Source organism: Loxodonta africana, chromosome 9 (genome assembly GCF_030014295.1).
Source record: "Loxodonta africana isolate mLoxAfr1 chromosome 9, mLoxAfr1.hap2, whole genome shotgun sequence".
Lineage (NCBI taxonomy): Eukaryota > Metazoa > Chordata > Mammalia > Proboscidea > Elephantidae > Loxodonta > Loxodonta africana.
The window spans coordinates 116,489,213-116,511,300 of NC_087350.1; the positions used below are offsets into that span (position 1 = coordinate 116,489,213).

The following is a 22,088-nucleotide window of genomic DNA, read 5'->3' on the forward strand; positions in this document are numbered from 1 at the left end:
GTTGCTCAGCTGGAACAAAGAATTGCAAGATAGCACAGAAGTCCTCTCGCAGCCCTCACCATCTCAGTCTTCTATGTGAAAATCCATTCAGACATAAACACACCGGAAACCCTGGTGGCGTAGTGGTTAAGTGCTACGGCTGCTAACCAAAGAGTCGGCAGTTCAAATCCGCCAGGTTCTCCTTGGAAACCCTACAGGGCAGTTCTACTCTGTCCTGTAGGGTCGCTATGAGTCGGAATCAACTCGACAGCAGTGGGTTTGGTTTGGTTTTGTTTTTTATAAACATACCCCATAGCTGTCGAGTTGATTCCGACTCAAAGAGACCCTACAGGACACAGGAGAACTGCCCCACAGGGTTTCCAAGAAGCGGCTAGTGGATCTGAACTGCTGACCTTTTGGTTAGCAGCTGCAGCTCTTACCCACTGTGCCACCAGGGCTCCAAATATAAATATGGAACCATAAAATCTGCAAGTAGCAGGCAAACATAGTGAAACCGATGCCTCCTTTCACAGTGAGGGCTAAGAGCCCTTTCCCAATGTCTAAACTGTCCTTAAACACATGAGGATCTAGCAGGCGCTATATTAACTTAAATTTAATTTCTATTAATTTAAAGAAGTAGACAATGGGCAAGTGTCTTGTGAAGATATAACCATACAAAGAAATGACTACCATTCCGTTAAACTTCTGTGATTAATACGGAGCCTTATCTTTTCCGTCAGAGCACTGAACACCCATTTGAGCAAACCTGTAGCTGTTCTTAATCTCCTACTCCCTCGTCCTCCCCCATTGGGATCTTTGTCATTCCAGGTGGCCCCCAACTCATCGTAACCCCATGCACAAGGGAAGAAAATGCTGCCCAGTCCTACACCATCCCCAGGAGGAGGTGCAGATAGGGTCACTGAGATCCACAGGGTTTTCACTACATTATTTGGGACTACATTGCCAGGACTTTCTTCCTTGTCAGTCAGTCTGGAAGCTCCAGTGAACCCTGTTCAGCATCATCGTAACATGCCAGCCTCCAGTGACAGATGGATGGGACTGTGTGCGAGGTGATGCAGTGCCACAGATCGCTTTTGTGTGACCTTCCTAGCCATGGTCTCGTAACTTCCAGGCACTGACTGGGCAGGACGATGTGATAGGGTAATTGTGGTCCACCAAGGGGATTGGTCAGTTTTGTCATCCCATTGGGCTTGAAATGAGCCACCCCAGAGGCAAGAAAAAAGAGGATCCTACCACCACCAAGGAAGAACAGCCAGGGGCCAGCAAGTCCTTTAGACTCTGTATCCCTGTGCTTAGAAGCTCCTGGGCACAGGAAACACAGAGTCAGCTCTAACCCTGAAGGCAGTGAGAAGTGGCAGGAAAGGCCCAGCAGCAGGAGACAGCACGGTCGGCTTCCTGGCCCATGGAGAGAGAAAGCTGAGTGCCTCTGAGAGGCATGCCTGCGAGCATGGCTGGGGAGAGGCTGTCCTGATGGAAGAACTATATCCTTGAGTGTTTCTGAGCCTGAATGATAACCTGTAACTTTGCTAATAAACCCCATAATTGTGGGACCGGTCTGTGAGTTGTGTGGCCACTGCAATGAATAATCAAACCCAACAGAGAAGTAGAGAGTGCTGTGGGAGGGATGGCTGGTACCAGAACTGGTAAAGATGGCAGAGAGAGGAGGCATGTCTGACTCCTGCCTCATAAGAATCAGCCTTGGGCTGTCGATCTTGGTTCTCCATACCCCTTGTGAAGTTAGAGGTCAGACTCTGCCTTCACACCATTTTTTTACAGGGGCACTGGCTGGGAATTGAACCTGGGTCTCCCCATACAGAAGGCGAGAATTTAATGAGCCTGACAGGTATCAAAACTTCTATAAATAACATAAATACTGTGATTACTGGCTTGGCAGATCCCTTACCATACTTCTAATGAAAGCTCAAGGTTTCTACCAAAACAGAGAAGACAGCCGATTCCAGTGAGGCACAGCTCCACGGAAACAATGATGTTTATGCACCATGGGGCAAAGACCACGGCGAGGGAGGTCTAAAGAGCGGCTCCACTGGACCCACTGCCCCCCGTGCAGGCGGCCCAGCTCACGTACCTTGGGGGTGCCGTGCCACAGGCAGTGCATGGCCACTCTGGCCCCATCGTGGGTGTGCGCCAGGTACACCACCGCTTCTCGGATGGCTTCAATCATTTCCTAGGGGGCAAAGGCTGTTAGCGATTGGGTGGTTTTTCTTTCTTTCCAACCTTTTGTCTGTCCATTGGGACTGGGGGGGTGGGGGTGGTTATGCACAGAGAATGAGAGAAAGAGAGCAAAGGTAGCCACCAATTTAATTATTAATTTTGTAGACAATCATGCAGAAACATGACCTCTTTCTAGAAAGGTTCTTTTCTATCCAGAGCAGCAACTGTGGCTGGAAAGCAATTTCTATAAACAAAACACTTGAGTTGTACCCATGTCTACCAAAAACCAGTCACAGGCTGTATGTACAGGATACACTGTTCTAAGCCATCTGTCAAGAAAGAAGTCCAACGGGTGGCTGTGGTGAGAAAGGACCCCCTAACAGAAAGCCTAGATAAAGAGAACAAAACGCTTTTCCCTAAAACAGGAGTGTATATAGTGAGGGGGGAACCCAAGCCCTAATTTTAGCTGGGAAAGTTTCTGTTTTGTAGTTTCTCACTGAATTAACTCCAGAACTCATATTCATTCTTCACCATGTTGTTGTTAGGTCATGTCAATCAATTCCGGATCACAGCGATCCCACGTGACAGAGTAGAACTGCCCCGTAGGGTTTTCTACGCCGTCATCTTTACGGGAACAGATCACCAAGTCTTTTCTTCCACAGAGCCACTGGGTGGATTCGAACCACCAACCTTTTGGCTACCAGCTGAGTGCTTAACTGTCACACCACGAGGGCTCCTATTTTTCCCCACAGACACTTCAGTAACATTTCCCTGAGAAAAAACCACCTTTGTGTTAATGTTTCAACAGGGCCCTTGCCTATCAATGCCCCTGCAGGAAAAACTCTGTCATTTGATTTCTTACAAATCTGGCTTACTTTTAACCTTCAGTCTTGGTTTCCAGTGCAGGTAATTTCTAAATCATACCTTGGAAGTCTAAGCACGTAGTGCCAACTTAAGAACTTCAAATGAAATAAACAAATACAAAAGTCTCATGTCAGGAAAGAGGAGCGTGGGCACCCACCTTTAATGCCAACGGAAGATTTCACCTCCACAACTGGCTTACAACTCTCCTGGAATGAACCCAGGAGCACAGCTTTCGGCTCACACGCCGGAACTTACACACCCCTGGTGACCGCCACCCTCCCAAGAGGTCCCACGGGGGACTTCTGCAGGTTTTCCAAGCACATTTCCATCATCCCCAAGAGCGTTTTTTCTTTCTTTTTTTTTTTTTTTAAAGAAAATGCCCCTGGGGCCCGGAAAGATAATTCATACACTTACTTTATATTCACGCTAATTTCCAAAAAAAATTTTTTTTTTTTTTTTGCTGTTAACTAAACCACATTCAATGCTAAAAAGAGACAGACGTTCCATCAGTAAGTACACTGCAACGACCACACTGTCAGCTTTGCACGCACAGTCCCGCCGTGGTGCACCAGGCCTGTAAGACACTGCCCCCTGCAGGAGAGGGGGAGAAACCCCCACGAAAGCAGCAGCGGCCCTGGCAGTGAGGCCTGGCTCGAGGGTGGCCGCTCCCGAAAGGTTCACAATTCCTATGACTACACAATCCGGCATGTTTGCTAGAAAGCAGTCAGTCTCACTAGTTATCTCTTGTGATTAGAAAGAAGAAATGAGCAGTGAGCTCCATGCAGGATGAGACAAGCAAAGCCCAGGAGACCGAATGTTGAACCCTCCTCTGTGTCCCCACGGCTGGCTTCTGGGGTGGCGCAGCCCACCTTCACTCTTGGTTCCTCATCCTTCTGACACACCCCATCCATTTATTTTTAATCAAGCACCCTCCCATAACCTTTCAACACCAACATGGCTTCTCGTTTTATGGATTCACAGTTGACTTTAAAACTACGTGAATTCTGACCATACCACTACTTGTTAGCTAATTTTCAGACTGGGTTGGCTGGAGGACATTTCCCTAAATTATAATTAAAACAGAAAAAACGTAATGGATTAACTTTAATTCAGTAGATTAAAAATAAGTCGATCAAAATCCAATTAATAAAAATTAGGTCTATTCAATGGTTTTCTGGTAAAAATCTGAACGGAATTAGCAGACGTGTTCGGAGGAATTTTTTTTTATGAACTTCTCTAAGCAAGGAAATAGCCTTTGAAACTTTGCAGAAGGCCGTGTACATCACAGCTGCGTTTCACGTTTCGACACAGCTCACCCACCAGGCCCTGGTTCAAACACAAAACCAAGAACTTACCGATCTTAGTTTTGGGGGTGCGTAGGTAAAAAAATCCAAGAACACTTTATGTACCAAAGAGTGCTTAATAACCGCTTCCCTGAAAGCAGAAAAGAAAGGAAAACGTCAGACCTGACGCTGAAGTTAATTCGGAGACAGGAACCTTGGTGTGGCCTATAAAACATTCAAAGCAAAGGGAAATGGTTTTACCGAACGCAGTTGTGACGAGGTAGATTGTCTCTTTCAGCAATTCTAAAGATTTTTTTTTTTTTTACTTTCAGGTTGTGAAATTGAGCTTGTGCCATCTACAACCAAGGCCAGGGGAACGAATTTCTAGTTATCTAATCAGCAGAGATGAAGCGTCACTCAAAATACACTCCACCTCGTAAAATTTTTTACTCATGGCAACTCCGTGTTCCAGAGTAGACTATGGCTCCATGCCATTTTCAAATAGCTGCTTGTCTGGCAGTAGATTGCTCGGTCTTTTTTCCGAGGTACCTGTGAGTAGTCTCGAGCCTCCAACTTTTCAGTTAGCAGCTAGCAGCGAGTACATTCATCCATCGTTTGCACCACCCAAGGACTCTGCCTTTTAAAGAGAAACACCTGTATTTTTCCCCAACGAGGAATCACATGATTAGAAATTCACACCTGTGGACCTGCTTCTTGAACAACGCTTTCTGTCAGACATCCTTCACAACGGATCTGTTCCATAAAATGACTAACACAGTGAAAACTTACATGGATCAAAACAATACCAGCAATCGCACTGACACGTAATGGGTTCAAGCCTCCCCATATGACACCTGGGGGACTCAGGTGTGGTGTGGAGGTTGATGGTTGGGCATCACAGACCTGAGGTCACATGGAGCATCCAAGTAGACAGCAAACACTTAGGTGGCCTTTACCGTGGGGGAAGCACCACTCTGAGTGCGTTAGGAATGTTAACCCATTTAATCTTAGAATGGTAGGGGGCACCTACGATTATGTTCCCAACTTTACAGATAACAAAGCTAAAATGCAGAGAGGTGACTGTGCCCAAGGTCACAGAGACAGCAGCTGGAGGTACCAGGATTCACACCCAAACGCCCTGGTCCCAGTCCATGCTCCTAACCACTCCACTATCCTACAAACGCCAAGAAGGGCACACACTTGGGCTTCTGGGCCTTACAAGTCAATCTAGACCACGGGCTGTACTTGTGAAACTACTTAGTATGTAAAATTCAGGATAATGTTTCATTTGAAGGAAAAATGTTTCACTGCTAACAAAAAAGGTCTACAAGCCACAACTACATGGTATTGCTCCACAGCATACACTATCAGAGAACAACTCCATTCACACCAAAGAATGGTTTCCAATCCCCAGGTTTACAGACTCTTAGCTTGGGGTACATAGCAACAGTCAAGAAGAAACAGCCACCTTTTTCACGCCAGCGTTATGGTAAAGCTTTCCTCCTTCAAAAACCATCTGTTAAGGAAAAACCAAAAGCATCTTTCTTACTTTTGGGCCATTGGCGTTAGAATCTGCTTCATTTCGTCCATAATAAGCTCCAGTTTGGCTGGCTGTGCTTCTAATACTTTGTCCAGGGTTGGGTGATCTGCTGCCTGCAACGAAAGAAAAATCACACCCTCTAAATTTAATCGTGTTCTCCGTCTTTGCCACCACTGCTTGCCTTGACTCTTGCCAACCCCACGCATTTCTAACGAGCTCCCTGCTGAGAACCTGCACGTCCACCCCAGATACGCTGAATCAAAATCTACATTTTAACCAGATCCCCAGGAGATTCTTAAGTATAACTTCCTGGGAGCTTGTTAGAAATGTGACAAGTTCTAAGCCCCTGTCAGAGTACAGCTGTGCTCCACAAGGTTTTCAATGGCTGCTTTTTCATTAGGTCGTCAGGCCTTTCTTCCAAAGTGCCTCTGCGGGGGACTCGAACTGCCAACCTCTCGGTTAGCAGCCGAGCACGTTAACGTTTGCACCACCTAGGGACTCTCCAATTTTAGATCAAAGAAAATCAATTACAGACAGTTTAAATAGCCTTACAGGAAATTTCAGACTCCCCACAGTTGCACAACGAAAGCCCTGATGTATACACATTGGTGGAAGACGTCCTGATGATCCGATTCTCAGTCTGGACATCCTCCAAGGGACCAGGCCAAAGAGGCCAGCCCAAAACCAACCTGCAAGCAGCCAACGGGCACGTGCCCTAAGTGGTCAGTTCACAAATTCTTACCACCGAGTGTTTTATAATCACCCGTGTAGCAGACTGTTACAAAAGAAACAGAGCACCATGTTCAAATGGCGAAGCAACCCCGGAATCAATCCATATCTCTACAGATAAACACATGCATTTACGTCCCTAGGTTTGAAACAGACCCTTTTAGCGTCCAAGTGCCACCACTTGTCTTTCTCAGACTCAGTCCCTACCCCGCATCAACAGTCGGCTTCTGTTCCCCTTCACCCCCGGGCACGACCTGGGGCAGGGGCATCCCTGCCCATGAATAGCGTGGGGACGGCAGCCACGGAGCACCCAACACAGTGCAGCTTCACTAGCTACTAAGAGTCTTCCACCTTGGCCTGCGACTCCCTGGGACACGCTGGGCTGCTAACCAAAAGGCTGGAGCTTTGAGTTCACCCAGAGGCACCTCAGAAGAAAGATCTGGCTATGCACTTCCAAAAACTCAGCCACTGAAAACCCCACGGAGCAGTTCTACAATGACGCACATGGGGTTGCCGTAAGTTGGAGTCAACTAGATGGCAACTGAAAAAAAAAACAAGCTCTTGGCCTGACTGACAGCTGAACCAGAAGTACTGGAATGCTACCCACAAAGCAGTGGTGAGGAGGACTTAAAAGAGCCCTGGGAGACAGAGATGTCCATATGGTCACTTGCTCGCTAGGGACAAAATAATCTAAGAGAATCAAGGATGTGACATGGTTTCTTCAATGCTCAACCAAAGTACAAGTCCATTCAGAAAACGGGGCACCGAAGGAAGAGCAGCACGTAGAGTAAGAATCCTGCAAGCAGCTCCTGAGCCGTCACCTTGTAGAGCTGAAACGTGTTCCCGTACAGCTCCTCCGTCAGCAGGTTCCTCTGCTCCAGGATGGCTTTGTCGTTGTAGGCGTACTCCACGATGGCCGAGGCTTCGGCGTGCCGCAGCATCTTCCTCACGTGGCCTTTGAAGCTGCGGATGATCTCTGCAATCTGTGGTTTGCTCCTAGACCCAACGATAAAGCAAAAAAGAAAAAACCAAACCCGTTGCCACTAAGTCGATTCCGACTCAAGGCGACCCTATATGACAGAGCAGCCCCACAGGGTTTCCAAGGTTGTCATCTTTACACAAGCAGACTGCCACATCTTTCTCCTGGTGAACAGCTGGTGGGTTTGAACTGCAGACCTTTCGGTTAGCAGCCAAGCGCTTAACCACTGTGCCAGTAGGGCTTCTTAAACCCAGCAATCATAGAGAACAATAATAAATGATGAAAGAAGGCGGCTGGCTGGCAACAACAACAAAAACTGACTGACTTCTCCTGTGAGTAGCTCACGCGCGCGTGGGAAGGCTCCCACTGAATAATCTGATAAGAGGACAATTCCAATTGCCCTGTGTTTCCACCTAGAGCTGTCAAAGCGGCTTGGTGGCCAGGCTGCCGAGGTTTGCGACCTGGCTCTGCTTCCAGCTGAAGGGCCTACAGCAAGTGAGCCGATGTCTCTGTGCCTCAGCTTCCACACACATAAAGTACAGAGAGTAAGGCTGTATTATGGGGGAGAAGCTGCACCAAGACCAGTGACCTGCACGGAGTAAGTGCTCAGTAAGTGTCACCTGCTGTTAGCAAATCTGGAGTGTCTAGGTGGTAGCTAGGAAGAAAGGCCTGGCGATCTGCTTCTGAAAAATCTGCCATTGAAAACCTTATGGAGCACAGTCCTACTCTGACATGCATGGGGTCCCCAAGAGTCAGAGTTGACTGCACAGTACGTGGTTTATTACTTAATTTTCAGGTTGAAACAAAGTAGGAGAAAAGGGAAGGCAAAAAATCGAGGATGTGGGGAAACAGGAATACAACATTTTCTAGGATGTTCTTTTAAGACAGGAGTCGATAGAAGTATTCATATTTTAAAATAATCCAGCACCTTAGCCAGGAATATGTTTTCTGAAGACTCTGTCAACTGTGTGTACTGTCATTTTGTTGTTGGTGGTTATCATATTCTGGTATATCGTTATGCTCAAAAAGATAAATCGAGGCAAGTATCAATCTCACCTAATCTAGAGACTCCCCGATCCTGACCTTTCCTGACCCATTTACACTACCTGAGTCTACTCACCTGACCCCCCCGCCCCCACCCCCTGCCCTCTCCAAATACTGGAACTAATTACAAACTAATTACTCCAACTCTCTTCCTCCAGAGCTTCAAGATATAAAAATACACCCTTAAGAACAGTAAAGGTAGTAGCATAATTTCACATTAATTTCAATAACTTGCCTGGACTACATTCCCTGGAAACACGACAAACGCCTGCTTAGGACTATTACGGTGATGGCCAGCTTTCTAAGTAACACACGCACATGATACCTGCTCCTTTAAAAAGCTAAGGAAAAAAACAAAACAGAAACACAGAAACAACTTACCCGTACATGAGAAACTTCTTAACGACGTTTCTAGAATACTTGGCTTTACTCAATTCAACCAAATTATCTGAAAAACAAAATAACTTAACGATGATTTAGTGTTCTCACTTCAGCCCTTCTGAGCAGAGGAGAGAATAAAAGCACAACACTGGGGACACAAACTAGTAACTCTGCCTTCCCTGTCCAGGCAAAGAACAAGTCCAAACAAAGACAAAAACAAAAAGCATGTTGCCAAGCACACAATGCTGCTCAATAGAATCGTTTGACAGGGGTGTCCTGGGTATTTCAAGAGGAAGAAACGACATACTACAAACGATTAGGATAAGTCTCAACTTCAGTATACAACGAATACCTCGCAGTTCTTCGAAAGCCTCTCTTCTCTGCTCTGCATTTCCGTACTGAATGTAGCACTGGATCACACGCGTGGAGTCGTGTGCAAAGGCAATCTGCGGGGAAAACAGTATGGCCCTTCAGACTGATTCTCTCTGAGGACTTATGTTCCCTTCTTGCTTTATTGCTACTTCCTTCAGAATTCCTTGTTAGAAAGAAAGTTGGGTTTTCATATATAAAATAAAATCTAGATTGCTTAGGATGTAAAAAAGCTTGTTTTAATTGTATAGAACGAGGATGAACCAGCCGTATTTGCTTTTGTTACCTAACACATTTTATAGGTATAATTAATAATGGTATTAAGGAGGAATAAATTTAACCATTTTGCAAGATTCCTATCATCACAATTAAAACCAAACCAAACCAAAACTGTCCAGTGATCATATGTACTGTATCTCTCTGAAAGTTTCTTTCCCTAAAAAGGGAAAGTTTCCAGGTTCAAAAATACTATTATTTTAGGATTTACATATATATAATCTAAGAACCCCCCATGTCTGTCAGTTTGTCGTAATCTGAGAAGGTGGACTATATGAAGAAGAACGGGGCATCAGGATTGGAGGAAGACTCACTAACAACCTGCATTACGCAGATGACAAATCTTCCTTGCTCAAAGTGAAGAGGACTTGAAGCACTTAGTGATGAAGATCAAAGACCACAGCCTTCACTATGGATTACACCTTAACGTAAAGAAAACAAAAATCCTCACAACTAGACCAATAAGCAGTATCATGATAAACAGAGAAAAGACTGAAGTTGTCAAGGATTTCGTTTGACTTGGATCCACAAACAACGCCCATGGAGGCAGCAGTCAAGGAATCAAAAGACACATTGCATCAGGTAAATCTGCTGCAAAGGACCTCTTTAAAGTGTTGAAGAGCAAAGACGTCACCTTGAAGACTAAGGTGCGCCTGACCCAAGCCATGGTATTTTCAAAAGCATCATATGCACGTGAAAGCTGGACAATGAATAAGGAAGACTGAAGAAAAACTGACACCTTTGAATTGTGGTGCTGGCAAAGAATATTGAATACATCATGGACTGCCAAGAGGACGAACAAATCTGTCTTGGAAGAAGTACAACCAGAATGCTCCTCAGAAGCAAAGATGGCAAGACTGCATCTTACATAGTCTGGACATGTTGTCAGGAGGGATTAGTCCCTATGAAGGACATCATGCTTGGTAAAATAGAGGGTGGGCGGGAAAGAGGAAGACCCTCAACGAGGTGGACTGACACAGTGGCTCCAACAATGAGCTCAAGTGTAACAAAGACCGTAAGGATGGTGCAGGACCGGGCAGTATTTCGTTCTGTGGTACATGGGGTCTCCATGAGTTGGAACCGACTGGACAGCACCTAACAACAACAACAATCTAAAAACGTTTGGGTTAAGCAACTAAGGGTATAGATAAAGATGCTGTTGTCAGCTGCTGTTGAGTCAAGTCTGACTATGGCAACCCCATGTGTGCAGAGCAGAACTGCTCCACAGGGTTTTCAAAGCTTTGACCTTTCAGAAGCAGATCGCCAGGCCTGTCTTCCAGGGACACCGCTTGGTGGGTTCAAACCATGGGCCTTTTGGCTACTAGTTCAGTGCTTAACAGTGTGTGCCATCCAAGGGCTCCTATTGTTTTTAGGTGCCGTCGAGTCGGTTCCGACTCATAGCGACCCTATGCACAACAGAACGAAACACTGCCCGGTCCTGCACCATCCTTACAATCGTTGTTACGCTTGAGCTCATTGTTGCAGCCACTGTGTCAATCCACCTCGTTGACGGTCTTCCTCTTTTCTGCTGAGTCTCATCATCCTTGCCTCTAAGGAGCATTCTGGCTGCATTTCTTCCATAGATAAAGATAAATCAATCGATCAAATACATCTATAAACACACACTGGCAGCTACATTACCAATATTCCACTTCTCCTATTTTCATAATCCCTGCACACACATCTGGTTATATTCCTAGAACGGTCACTATCTACCAAATCTGATTCTCCACCCCATTCCTCTCCCCGCTCCCCCTCACCACCTCTACAAATATTAGAGAGATTAGACCCTATCAAGGCCTCGATGATCAATTTTCTATAGCAACGGCCACAGGTAATCGATCGTGCCAAATTGTCTTTATTATGTTACTGTGCTGGTCTATTCCAGAAGTCCTTGTTTGTTGCTCACCTCATCTTTAACTTCTTTTTAATTACAACAAGTCAGAAGGTGAAAGTACACTCCATCAAAGATAGGGATTACAGAAGAATTTCTTTAAGGGAGATTTGCTTACATATCTTTGAGAAAACAAAACAACAACAAAAAGGCTGTTTTCAAGAGATGGATATACAATCATTTACTTTGTTGACCTTTTTTACTGGCTGGCTGCACAGTAACAAAATATCAACACTAGAAGTCAAGTTCTTGATCTTCTTCCCATGCTTGAGGTTGGGTTACATTTCCCAAAAAAAAAAAAAAAAAAAGGCTGAGAATCACATGCGCATATATTCGAGCAGCTCCCACATAACCAAAGTAAGCTCTTTAACACACAGGCTATCATTCAGAACTCAAGGCAACCTAAGAGTGAAGTGCTGCTACTCCTGCTTTACAGGAGAAGAGTGAGGTCATGACAAGTTAGGGAATTGGCTACCCCATGGCCCTGGGCAAGAAACTGAACTTCTCTGAGCCTGAGATGTCCACGTGTAGGATGGGGACAAGGACACAAGTTAAACGAGACACTGTATGTTGGTCAGCACGGTTCCTGGCACACAGTAAGAGCTGATTAACCATTTGTTATTATTGCTCAAAGGCTAAGTCCGTGGTACTGTAATAAAACCCAACGGCCATCAGGGAACGACCTTGAGCAGGAAATACCTGTAAACTGAGGACAAAAGAAGACAGCTAGAGCTGAGCGGCAGTTCTGCCCTAAAAAGATCTTGCTTAGATTAGCAAGAAAGCAGCAGCTGGAGCCTTGCTGTTTCAAGACATTCCTTCAGACTGTAACCTGGGATTGGATTAGATCTCTGCACGTGGTCAAGTACTCGGCTGCTAAACAAAAGGCAGGTGGTTCACAATCACTAGCTGCTCTGGTCTGCGGGAGAAAGATGTGGCAGTCTGCATCCGTAAAGACGACAGCCTTGGAAACCATACGGGGCAATTCTACTTTGTCCTACAGGGTCGCTCTGAGTTGGAATCGACTTGATATCAACAGGTTACGCATGTGGTTCGGCAAAGCCGGCACCTCCAGGGCCCCAAAGCTACTGGAGTCTGTTTCCCTTCAAGTATGCGGCCACTAAGTACTTATCCAGATACACGAGAATCAAGGGAAGTTTACTACAAACAGGATTAGCAGCAACAATGAAAATTACCCCACAGCTCCCAAATCTATTCAATTTCAGTTAAAGATGTTTGAAGGAAGTTTGTAAGAGCAAGGAAGAAAAGAAAGAAGGAATTAAATGTCCTTACCACAAACACAAAAGAGCCAACGAGTTAAAACGTCCTAAATTATACACAGTTCTGAGTAAGACATTCGAACATATACTATTAAATTTCTCAAGATAACTTTAAGAGAAAATGGATTTTAAGTAAATTACTAAAAAATGACACAGCCAAGTATGTGAGTCTTCCCGTAAGCACCCAGCAGGAAGGTTCTCTCACTATTAAGTTTGTATTTGGTCCGTGTTATGAGTGGCATTTGAAATTTCTTGACCAAATACATTTGAAACGATGAAGAATCCACTTGCCATACATAAATGGTCACTGAGAGTGAGTTAGTTTCAACTGCTTACAATTGCAACCATGACTGCGCCACACTTACGGTTTTAATTTTCCCCTGAATCAACTTCTGCAAGTCGCTCATCAACTTCACTCTTTTTTCCTTGTCACAGTCTTTTCTATAAGTAAGAAGGTGGAAGGAAATATGGCTTAAGAAGTTATTTTAAACACACGCGACTAAAAACCATACTAACGTGTTCACCCAGTTCAGCGTGATTTTCTTTTCAGAAGTTAAAACTGAGCAGCCAGAGATAAAGTAATCCCCTCGAAGGCAGACACTCATCTCACTAAGGTGTAAATTTATGCATCAATCTAAATCTTCACAGCCAGAACTTCAGAAGTAAAGAAAACCATAAACCAAGTCGAGGATACCAAATACTTAAGAAGTATTTCCAAGCCTAGCTAGTAAGAAACGGTCCTTCATTTTCTCAAGTCTCGTCCTTCGTTTTCTCGAGTCTTGCAGGAAGGATGTCAAGCCCATTTTGGCTTTCACAATATACATTTCAGAAACATACCTGACACCATCCTAATGATTCCGCACATTTCTGCAATGAGGAGACATCCAAATACCAATATGTCTACTGGGGTGGTAGATGTGATCCCTAAGTAGCCCAAGTGCTCTGCCATTTACTCCGGGGCTTCTCGCTGTTTACAAGGCACTAATACTTCTCCATCATTTCAAAAGGACTAGTAAAGACATCTTTACCTTCTTAACAGCTCCCAAATCTGCTTTGCCCGGACAACAATGTCATAGTTGGTTTTGTCGCTGAGTTGCCTGCTCTGCTTCAGCTCTTTCTTCTTTTTTTTGAAATCATCCCATTTGGGTTTCTTGGCGGCTGATTCTAATTATAGAAACGATTTTTGATCACATTTAACATTCTGAGTGCTATAAACGAATACAACTTAGGTACGCAAGTCTATCAGAAATCAGGCTCGCTATTCCGGTGGAGGCTAGAGGAGGGAAATAGCCCGTAAGATTTAACACTTTATTTCATCTTCTGAGCAGTTTGTACATTTTAAACTTGATCAAGGCCAATCACTCATTCACTGAACAGTTACTGACGAGGTGTTAACAGAAACAATTATTAAGAAAATAGAAAGGATTGTAAAGGCAATTTAAAGAAAAAAAATCTTTTTCAATTATAAAATAAAATTCTGCTTTAGATAATATCGTTGGGCTTTAGGTATCACCAGTTCTCAACAAAAGAGAGTCCAAATGAGACCAGGAATAACCGTACACAGTTCACTGTCTGGAATGCATTTAAAATCATTCTCACAGTAACCCTAGGACGTGGCTACTATTATCATATCCCCTTTCGAGTTTGGGAAACAAAGGAACCAAGTAGTTAAATTCATTGGGCCCAAGGTCACACATCTCCCAAGTGGTACAGCTGGAATCCAAACCTAGAGACGACCCTCTGAAACCCCGTGCTCCGCAGTCTCTTACAACAAAGAGCAGCTGAAATTTCTAAGTTCTCTACGAACAGCTGAGAATGCTATAAAGGTCTAGTATCTATTACTTTTTTCTTGTTCTCAAAACTCTGAGCAATATACCAACTGAATAAAAAAACCCGAAGAGGTAAAACAAACAGTAACCTAATAAAATGGGTGTTGTTAAAAGGAGCACCCTGTGGAGAGTTAGTGATTTCTAAATATCTTTCTCTGATTACACATAGAAAACATACACACTGTAAAACCACTTCTTGTAAAAAAACAAAATCAGACTCACTGTAAAAGTAACTTCTACAGAAAACAAAATCCTCCTGTAATATCAAAACCCGGAAATAACCACTGACATTTTACCTCATTGGTGCCTTTTTTCTACACGTGTTAACTTTATATTAATCTCCTATAGAAATTTATCATCTTCCTGTCTTTTCACTTAACTTCGTGTTACAAGTGTTTTCCCACGAAATATTCCTCAAGATCATAGCTTTTAATAGCTTACATGCCAAAATTTATTTAATTATTCCCCTCGTTGTTCCCCCCCGGTAAGACATGTTACAGGCAATGGGGGGAGTGTCTACCATCAACCCTAAAGCACTCCATTCTATAGAACAGAGAGTAAGAACACAAATATCTGGGCGTCCATGGCAGATGCCACGCTAGGTCATAGCAGATACATCAATTCTGGGGAGATGCAGTAGTACCCAATCCCTCTCAGCTGCTGGTATAAAAATAAAACAAATTCAGCTTCACTTTGAGATGTCAAGAACGTGTCTCCCACAGCCAAAGGAAGCAGGGCTCTAGCACCACAGGGTCGTACCGTGAGAACGTGTGTGTTTAGAACGCGAGCCTCGAGAACTCCCACAGGAAAAGGCAGATTTAGGACCTGTTAGACAGGATAGGGGGCAGTGTGGCTCAGTGGGAGAATTCCGACCTTCCACGCAGGAGACTCTGTTTTGATTCCTGGCCGATGCACCTCATCCGCAGCCACCACTTGACTGTCAGCGGAGGCCTGTGTGTTGTTATGATGCTGAATAGGTTTCAATGGAGCCTCTAGGCTAATGTAGGGTAGGAAGAAAGGCCTGGCAATCTACTCCCAAACAGTCAGCCAATGAAAATCATACGGATCACAATGATTCGAACCTGCTCTGCATGGAGTCACCGTGAATTGGGCACCAACTGGACAGCAGCTAACGACAGACAGGCTGGGAAAGAAAACATAGGACAGAGAAGCTGGACGAGAAACTACTCGAGTGGGAGGAGGGAGAGAAAGGGAAGAGGAAAACCTGGGGAAAAAATGGAGGCTGCAGTATGAAAGGATCCTGCAGGCATGACGAGAAACAATGACATTTCCTTTCCTTCCTTTCTCCCCCCTCTCTGTCGCTGAGCGCTGAGGCAGATCAGAGAGCTCCCAAGACGGCCCCACGGCATGGCCTCAGCTGGTGGCCAAGCGACCGTGCTGGGACATGCCGTGTTGGAGAAAAAGAATGAAAGCCACCCGAGTGATCTCCATCCCGCTGCAGCAGAGGTGCGTGTCCGTCAGCTCCCGTACCTGGGAGACAGCTGAGACCTGGGCAGGACAACGCACAGCAGGATGTGCTGTTCAACAGAGTTCTGGGTGAAAAATGCCCCGTAAGCGTCAGATGAAGACATCAGCGGTTTACTTCAACAGGCGAACAGGAGCTCTGCCAAGACTTCCAATCAGATAGCAACTTGGAACGAACCAATTAAGGAGCTCTGGTGATGCAGTAGTTAAGCGCCTGGCTGCTAAGCGAAAGGTTAGGCGATTCAAACTCACCAGCTGCTCCACGAGAGAAGGATGTGGCAGTCTGCTTCCACAAAGATTACAGCCTTAGAAACCGTATGGACAGTTCTACTCTGTCCTATACAACGGTTATGAGTCAAACTCGACTCGACAACAATGGGTTTATTTTAGGTGGCACAATAGTTAAGTGCTTAGCTGCTAATCAAAAGGTTGGTGGTTTGAATCCACCTAGCAGCTCCATGAAAGACTGGGGATCTGCTCCTATAGAATTACAGCCTAGAAAACCCTATGGGGCAGCTCTGCTCCACCACACGGGGTCACTATAAGTCAATATCCACCCGATGGCACGTAACAACAATTATGCCTGTTAGTCGGGGCCGGTACTCTTACTGGTTAATTTTTTTTTAACTCCATCTCCTAGCACAGGGCATAGGAAACTCAAGTATTTGATGAATGAATGAATGAATGAATTTTAACCTCCTGAATGTTTTATTGATGCTTCACTGTATCGTGTCATTACCGCTTAGCTTAATTCCATAGCTAACTCAGGAGGGTTTTAGGAAATGAGGAACTCTTAAGAGGGAAATGCTGGCCAGGGAAGGTTTCTATTGCTTATGTAAGCCAATCTGTTCCTTACTCCTTCCCCACAAAACTACTGCATTTCAAGAACATGAATGAGAGGTCTATATAGAGGACTTCGAAAGTCTTCTGAGTCTCCTTGGTTCAGGCAGGAGTTCAGGCAGGGCAAGGGCTCTGCACAGACCTGGCTAAAGGGACCAGTGCTTACCATCGCTTTTACTGTCCGGCTGGAACTTTCTCTTCTTGTTGAATTTATTGGCCGCCTGGAATTTGTTCTTTGGTACTTTATCCCCTTGGTGCTTATTCCTGAACTGCTTCACACCCTTTTTCCCAGGTTTGGTGGCACTTTTCTCAAAGTTCTTAGATGGGCCTTTAGGTCCACCTTCCTTAACAGCTTTTCCTGGGAACGTCTTTGAAGAACCAGAATCTAGTGACAATGATAAGCAATTAATTCAATGACCCTGGGCACAGATCTCTTTTATTCACTGGATTATGTTCATTACAGAAATGTGCAGGCTCTTTAGTGAGCCCCAGTGGCACAGCGGTTAAGAGCTCTCCTGCGAACCAAAAGGTTGGCAGTCTGAATCCACCAGGTGCTCTTTGGACACCCAAGGAGGCAGTTATACTCCGTCCTACAGGGTCGCTATGAGTGGGAATCGACTTAATGGCAACAGGTTTGGGGTTTTTTTTTTTTGTGAGATATATTTTGTCTTACTCTCAAACATGCAAAACTTATCCTTTTGAATAGAGTGAGATTTTAAAAAAGTCAATCAGAAAAAACAAAAATTCTTTCCCTGATTAAAAAATTAAAAGTTCATTATAAAAAACCTAGAAAGCAAAAATACGTAACAAAAACTACCCATAATCCTACTACCTGGTCAAGAGAGAGGCCGCTGGTGACATGTATTTAGTGTAATTCTCTAGTTTTAAGCAGCTAGTAGGGATATTATTCACATTTTTGAATTCCACTTTAATGACTCTAGCTCATCAAGGCCTTTACACATAGTTTTTGGTGGTCCAATAAAACAGAAGGACTCTAAGAATAAAATCAACACCCTTGAAATTTAGAAAATACATCAAAAACATAAATCAATAATGTTTTCAAAATTTCTAGTTTAGAGAAAAATTTTTTTCAAAGTCTATAATAAAATTATTTGATAAAATCTACCTTTGGTCAATAAAGCTTGCAAACTAAGAGCTTAACAGGTGAGATGAGCTTCCAACAAAAAACCAAACCAACTGCCATCAAGTCAATTCCGACCCCTACATTTAGTCAGTTACATGGTGCTTGACATTCCTATTTCCCAACACTGACACCTGAGGGAATAATAAAGACATTGTGTAGTTACAGATCCCGACACTGAAAGTATCTGGATGACCAGCACTATGTATCAACCAGCCCTGATTTGTCAAACATTAAAGTACAACCTGTGCGTTAGAGTGAATGTAACCAGGCAGCAGCATCTCCGGCTGAGACACGCAATCTTTCATGAGTATCACGTGTCATGCTCTCTAATTATTCTGGCAATTTCTCAAATGTTTTCAGTTTCAAAAAAACATGCTAACCCACCCACATACGCTAACACCTACTTCATTCGAACATTTCAATCCTAATCGTGGCCCATGAGTACAAATTGGAGTCTACTACCCACCCCACTATTCCACCATCGCCTCCCCCCACCTCCAATCGTGATGGCCAGAACAACCATGCTGTGACACTTGCTTGGGGGCGTCCACCTTACCAGTGCTTTTATGAAATCTGTTTTTCCCTTGTGATGCCTTTGTGCCCTTTCCAGTGAATTTTTTTTTCCCCTTGACTTCCATCACGTCAACTCTGGAAAACAAAAACACAACGGGATCACTGAATTGCTTCTCATCACATACGAGTCAGTAAACAGTCATTGCCGCACGCAGTCCTTCAGCTCCCTGGTGGAGTACAAAATTGCCAGGTAGGGTGCGGGTATCCACACAAGCCCAGCCATCACCACTCACTGCTCTAAGACTTTAGAATGAAAAATGAACACAATTTCAATACAGACACTAAGAACATCCACCCTGACTCCTGCCTCATGGATATACCTATGTGGAGGCCAGTCAGAAATAGTACTAGCTAAAAATAGACTCTTGTTTATATTAAGTAAAAGTATCAGCATTTGCATTTCTTGTAACCTGGGAAGGCTTTGTGACGGGTAACTGACAGTATTACCATTGGGTTTCTTACTTTGAAAATAGTTACCATTCACTGTGTTGTTGGGTGGTGTTGACTAGATTCCAACAGATAGCAATCCCATGTGACAGAACAGAACAGCCCCATAGGGTTTTCTAGCCTATAACCTTTACAGGAGCAGATGCCAGGTCATTCTCCTGCAGAGCCGCTGGGTGGGTTCAAATCACCAACCTTTCGGCTTAACCACTGCACCACCAGGGCTCCGTAACCATTCAATACCTACCCTAAATGTTAACATACCTCAAGTCTTTGTCCTCATGACCTTTCTTCTCTCCACACTTCTTCCTAGATGATCTCATCTGACCTCGTGGATCTCTATGCTGAAGACTCCCAATTTATTTCTCTATTATGAACTTCTCCTTGGGCTCCAGGCCTGCATGTCGAACTGCCTACCTGACACCTCTGTGTGTCTAACAGGCACCCTACATTTAAAAGACCTGACACACAATTCTTTGTATCTCTACTGTAAAGCACCCCAAACAGCTTCACCAATTCACCCCACCCTATTCTTCCCCATCTCAGTCAATGGCACATCACTCACTCCGCTGCTCAAGGAAGGGACTTAAAAATTGTCCTTCACATTTTTGAATCACTGGTCTCCTACATTCAATCCATCAGGAAGTCCTCTTGATGCCTTCTAAAAATACTTCTAAGGGTCAGCAGAAAAAGAGGAAGAACCTCCAAGAGATGGACTGACACGGTGGCTCCAACCATGGGCTCAAGCCTAACAATTGTGAGGATGCTGCAGGGCTAGGCGGTGTTTCCTTCTGTTGTATGTAGGGTCGCTATGAGTTGGAACTGACTCGATGGCACCTAACAACTAACCGTCCAATTCCTAACTCCACTACCAGCACTCGAATCCAAACCACCATCCTTATCAAAACCAAACCACTTCCTTACTAGCCTTCCACTTTGTATACAACATATTTTCGAAAGAGCACCCAGGTCTATCGTGCTTTTCCCTTGATTATAAGCCTTCAACAGACTTACTGCAGAGCTGTCTTCCCTCAGCTTTCAGAGCTCAGGGTTTCCTCCTGTTAGGCTTTAGGTCTCGGCTCAGAGATCACGTCTTCAGACTCCCCTATTCTCTATCTCGGCAAGCCGGTTCGTTTCCCTCCCAGCGTTTACAATTCGCAACCGTACGTTTAGGCTGTAAACCCCAGGGGAGTAAGTGCCCAATTTACCGCCCAGCACAGAATCGGGCGCAGAGTGGATGTCTGTCACACGTACGACAGGTAGGGTGAACGACCTCGCAGGGCCGGGACTTTAGAGAGGGAACCTACTCCAGTCCACGCAGCAGCACGGGGGCCGCGCGGGGCGAAGGGGGACCCTGGAATGAACGAGCCGCCCCTTGCCAGGTCACCGTCGATCCCCGAACCCTTTTGAGAAACCGTGGCCTGACCCCCTCCGCCCTCTCCCGGGGCGCCGCGGGGCTCGCCGGCCCCTGCACCGAGCTGCAGGCTACCACCTCACCGCACTCACCGCACACGTGAGGCCGAGCCACGAGTGGGTCCCGCTCCCCAGCCGCCACTTCCGCCTCCAGACCTTGCCCCGCCCCCGGCCATCTTACTTCCTGTTCGGAACAGAACTGGGGTTAAACGGGGCGGGGACTCGGAGGAAAAACAGAAATGCTGAATTTCTATTGGTCCGCTTCTGCCTACCTAATCTTGAGGTGCGACGGACGTGCCTAACACGAAGTTTGGCCCTCGAAAGGATCCGTAGGGCCGAAGATGTGTCGGTGGCTCCTGAAAGTGACGTTGTTAACCCTGTCATTTCCTTGTGGGAATGGTTTTAGTCGCTGTTGGGAGGGGACTTAGCTGGCCCGTTGGAGTCTCAGCTCAGACGCGGTTAATCCTGTAGCCTGTACTAATATTAAAATCGCTAATGTTTTTAAAGTGCGTTCGGCTGCCTTCTCTCTGGCTGTGTTGGGTGGAGGTTAAAAGGAATATCCGGAGAGTAGGCTTGACTTGTAATCCCGGCTTTTCTGCGCAGTAGCTGAGTGGCTTTGAGCAAATTACTAAATTGTTCCAGCCTCGATTTTCTAATCAATAAAATAGAGGTAGCTAAATCGCACGTGCGAAGTGCTTAGCACAATGAACGATCATGGTAAGCGCTCAATAAAGACCATTACTAATGTCTGTACAATTCTAAGATTGTAGTTATCCTCATTTTCCACTTTAGAAAGTGAAGCTGTCATTAGGTGGTTATTCCTGTTTTACAGATGAAGAAATTGAGGCACAGAGAGGTTCAATAACTCGCCCGAGAAGATAAATCTGGTGTATTAGTTTCCTGGAGTCCCTGCATGACAGAAACGCTTAAGTACTTGACTGCTAGCCAGAAGGTTGGCGGTTCCAACCAGAGATGCCTCGGGAGAAAGGCCTGGTGATCTGCTTCTGAAAGGTCATGGCCTTGAAAATCCTATGGAGCAGTTCTGCTCTGCACACATGGGGTCCCCATGAGTCCCAACAGACTTAATGGCAACTCTTTTTGTTTGTTTGTTTGGTATTAGTTTCCTAGAGCTTTCATAACCTAACCAAAAATCTTAGTGGTGTCAAACAACAGAAATTTAATATCTTACAGCCAGAAATCCAAAATCAAGATGTCACACTCCCTCTGAAGGCTCTAGGAGAGAATGCTTCCTTGCCTCTTACAGCTTCTGGTGGCTCCAGGCATTCCTTGGCTCATGGCTGCGTCACTCCAGTCTCTGCCACCGTCTTCACATGCCGTTTTCTTTATCGGTGTTTTTTCTCTGTGTTATAAGAACACATTGGATTTAGGGCCCATCATGATAATCCAGGATGATCTTATCTCGAGATCCTTAACTTACATCTGCAAAGACCCATTTTCCAAATAAGGTTCTGAGAGTTAGCATGTAGACATAGCATTTCGGGGGACACCATACAACCCACCATACACATCTGCAAAGTTGGGGTGGAACTTG

The 22,088-nt window shown here is 45.0% G+C and overlaps 1 protein-coding gene across 3 annotated transcripts in view; it reads right to left on the reverse strand.

Moving 5' to 3' along the window:
- PUM3 (pumilio RNA binding family member 3) overlaps window positions 1-20,738 on the reverse strand; it is a 63,459-nt gene extending 42,721 nt beyond the window's left edge. Inside the window, exons 1-11 of one of the 3 annotated variants that reach the window (XM_003420459.4) lie at window positions 20,630-20,738; window positions 18,663-18,754; window positions 17,129-17,347; window positions 13,837-13,972; window positions 13,174-13,249; window positions 9,345-9,438; window positions 8,993-9,059; window positions 7,410-7,584; window positions 5,869-5,972; window positions 4,392-4,470; window positions 2,087-2,185 (exon numbers count right to left, since the gene is read on the reverse strand). In XM_003420459.4, coding sequence (XP_003420507.3) covers window positions 2,087-2,185; window positions 4,392-4,470; window positions 5,869-5,972; window positions 7,410-7,584; window positions 8,993-9,059; window positions 9,345-9,438; window positions 13,174-13,249; window positions 13,837-13,972; window positions 17,129-17,347; window positions 18,663-18,754; window positions 20,630-20,712 — 1,224 coding nt within the window. In that variant the 5' untranslated portion in view covers window positions 20,713-20,738. Of the gene's footprint in view, window positions 1-2,086; window positions 2,186-4,391; window positions 4,471-5,868; window positions 5,973-7,409; window positions 7,585-8,992; window positions 9,060-9,344; window positions 9,439-13,173; window positions 13,250-13,836; window positions 13,973-17,128; window positions 17,348-18,662; window positions 18,755-19,387; window positions 20,562-20,629 lie in introns of those variants that run through there. The other 2 variants (XM_010600002.3, XM_010600001.3) reach the window with 2 other exon arrangements.
- Window positions 20,739-22,088: the final 1,350 nt, after the last annotated feature.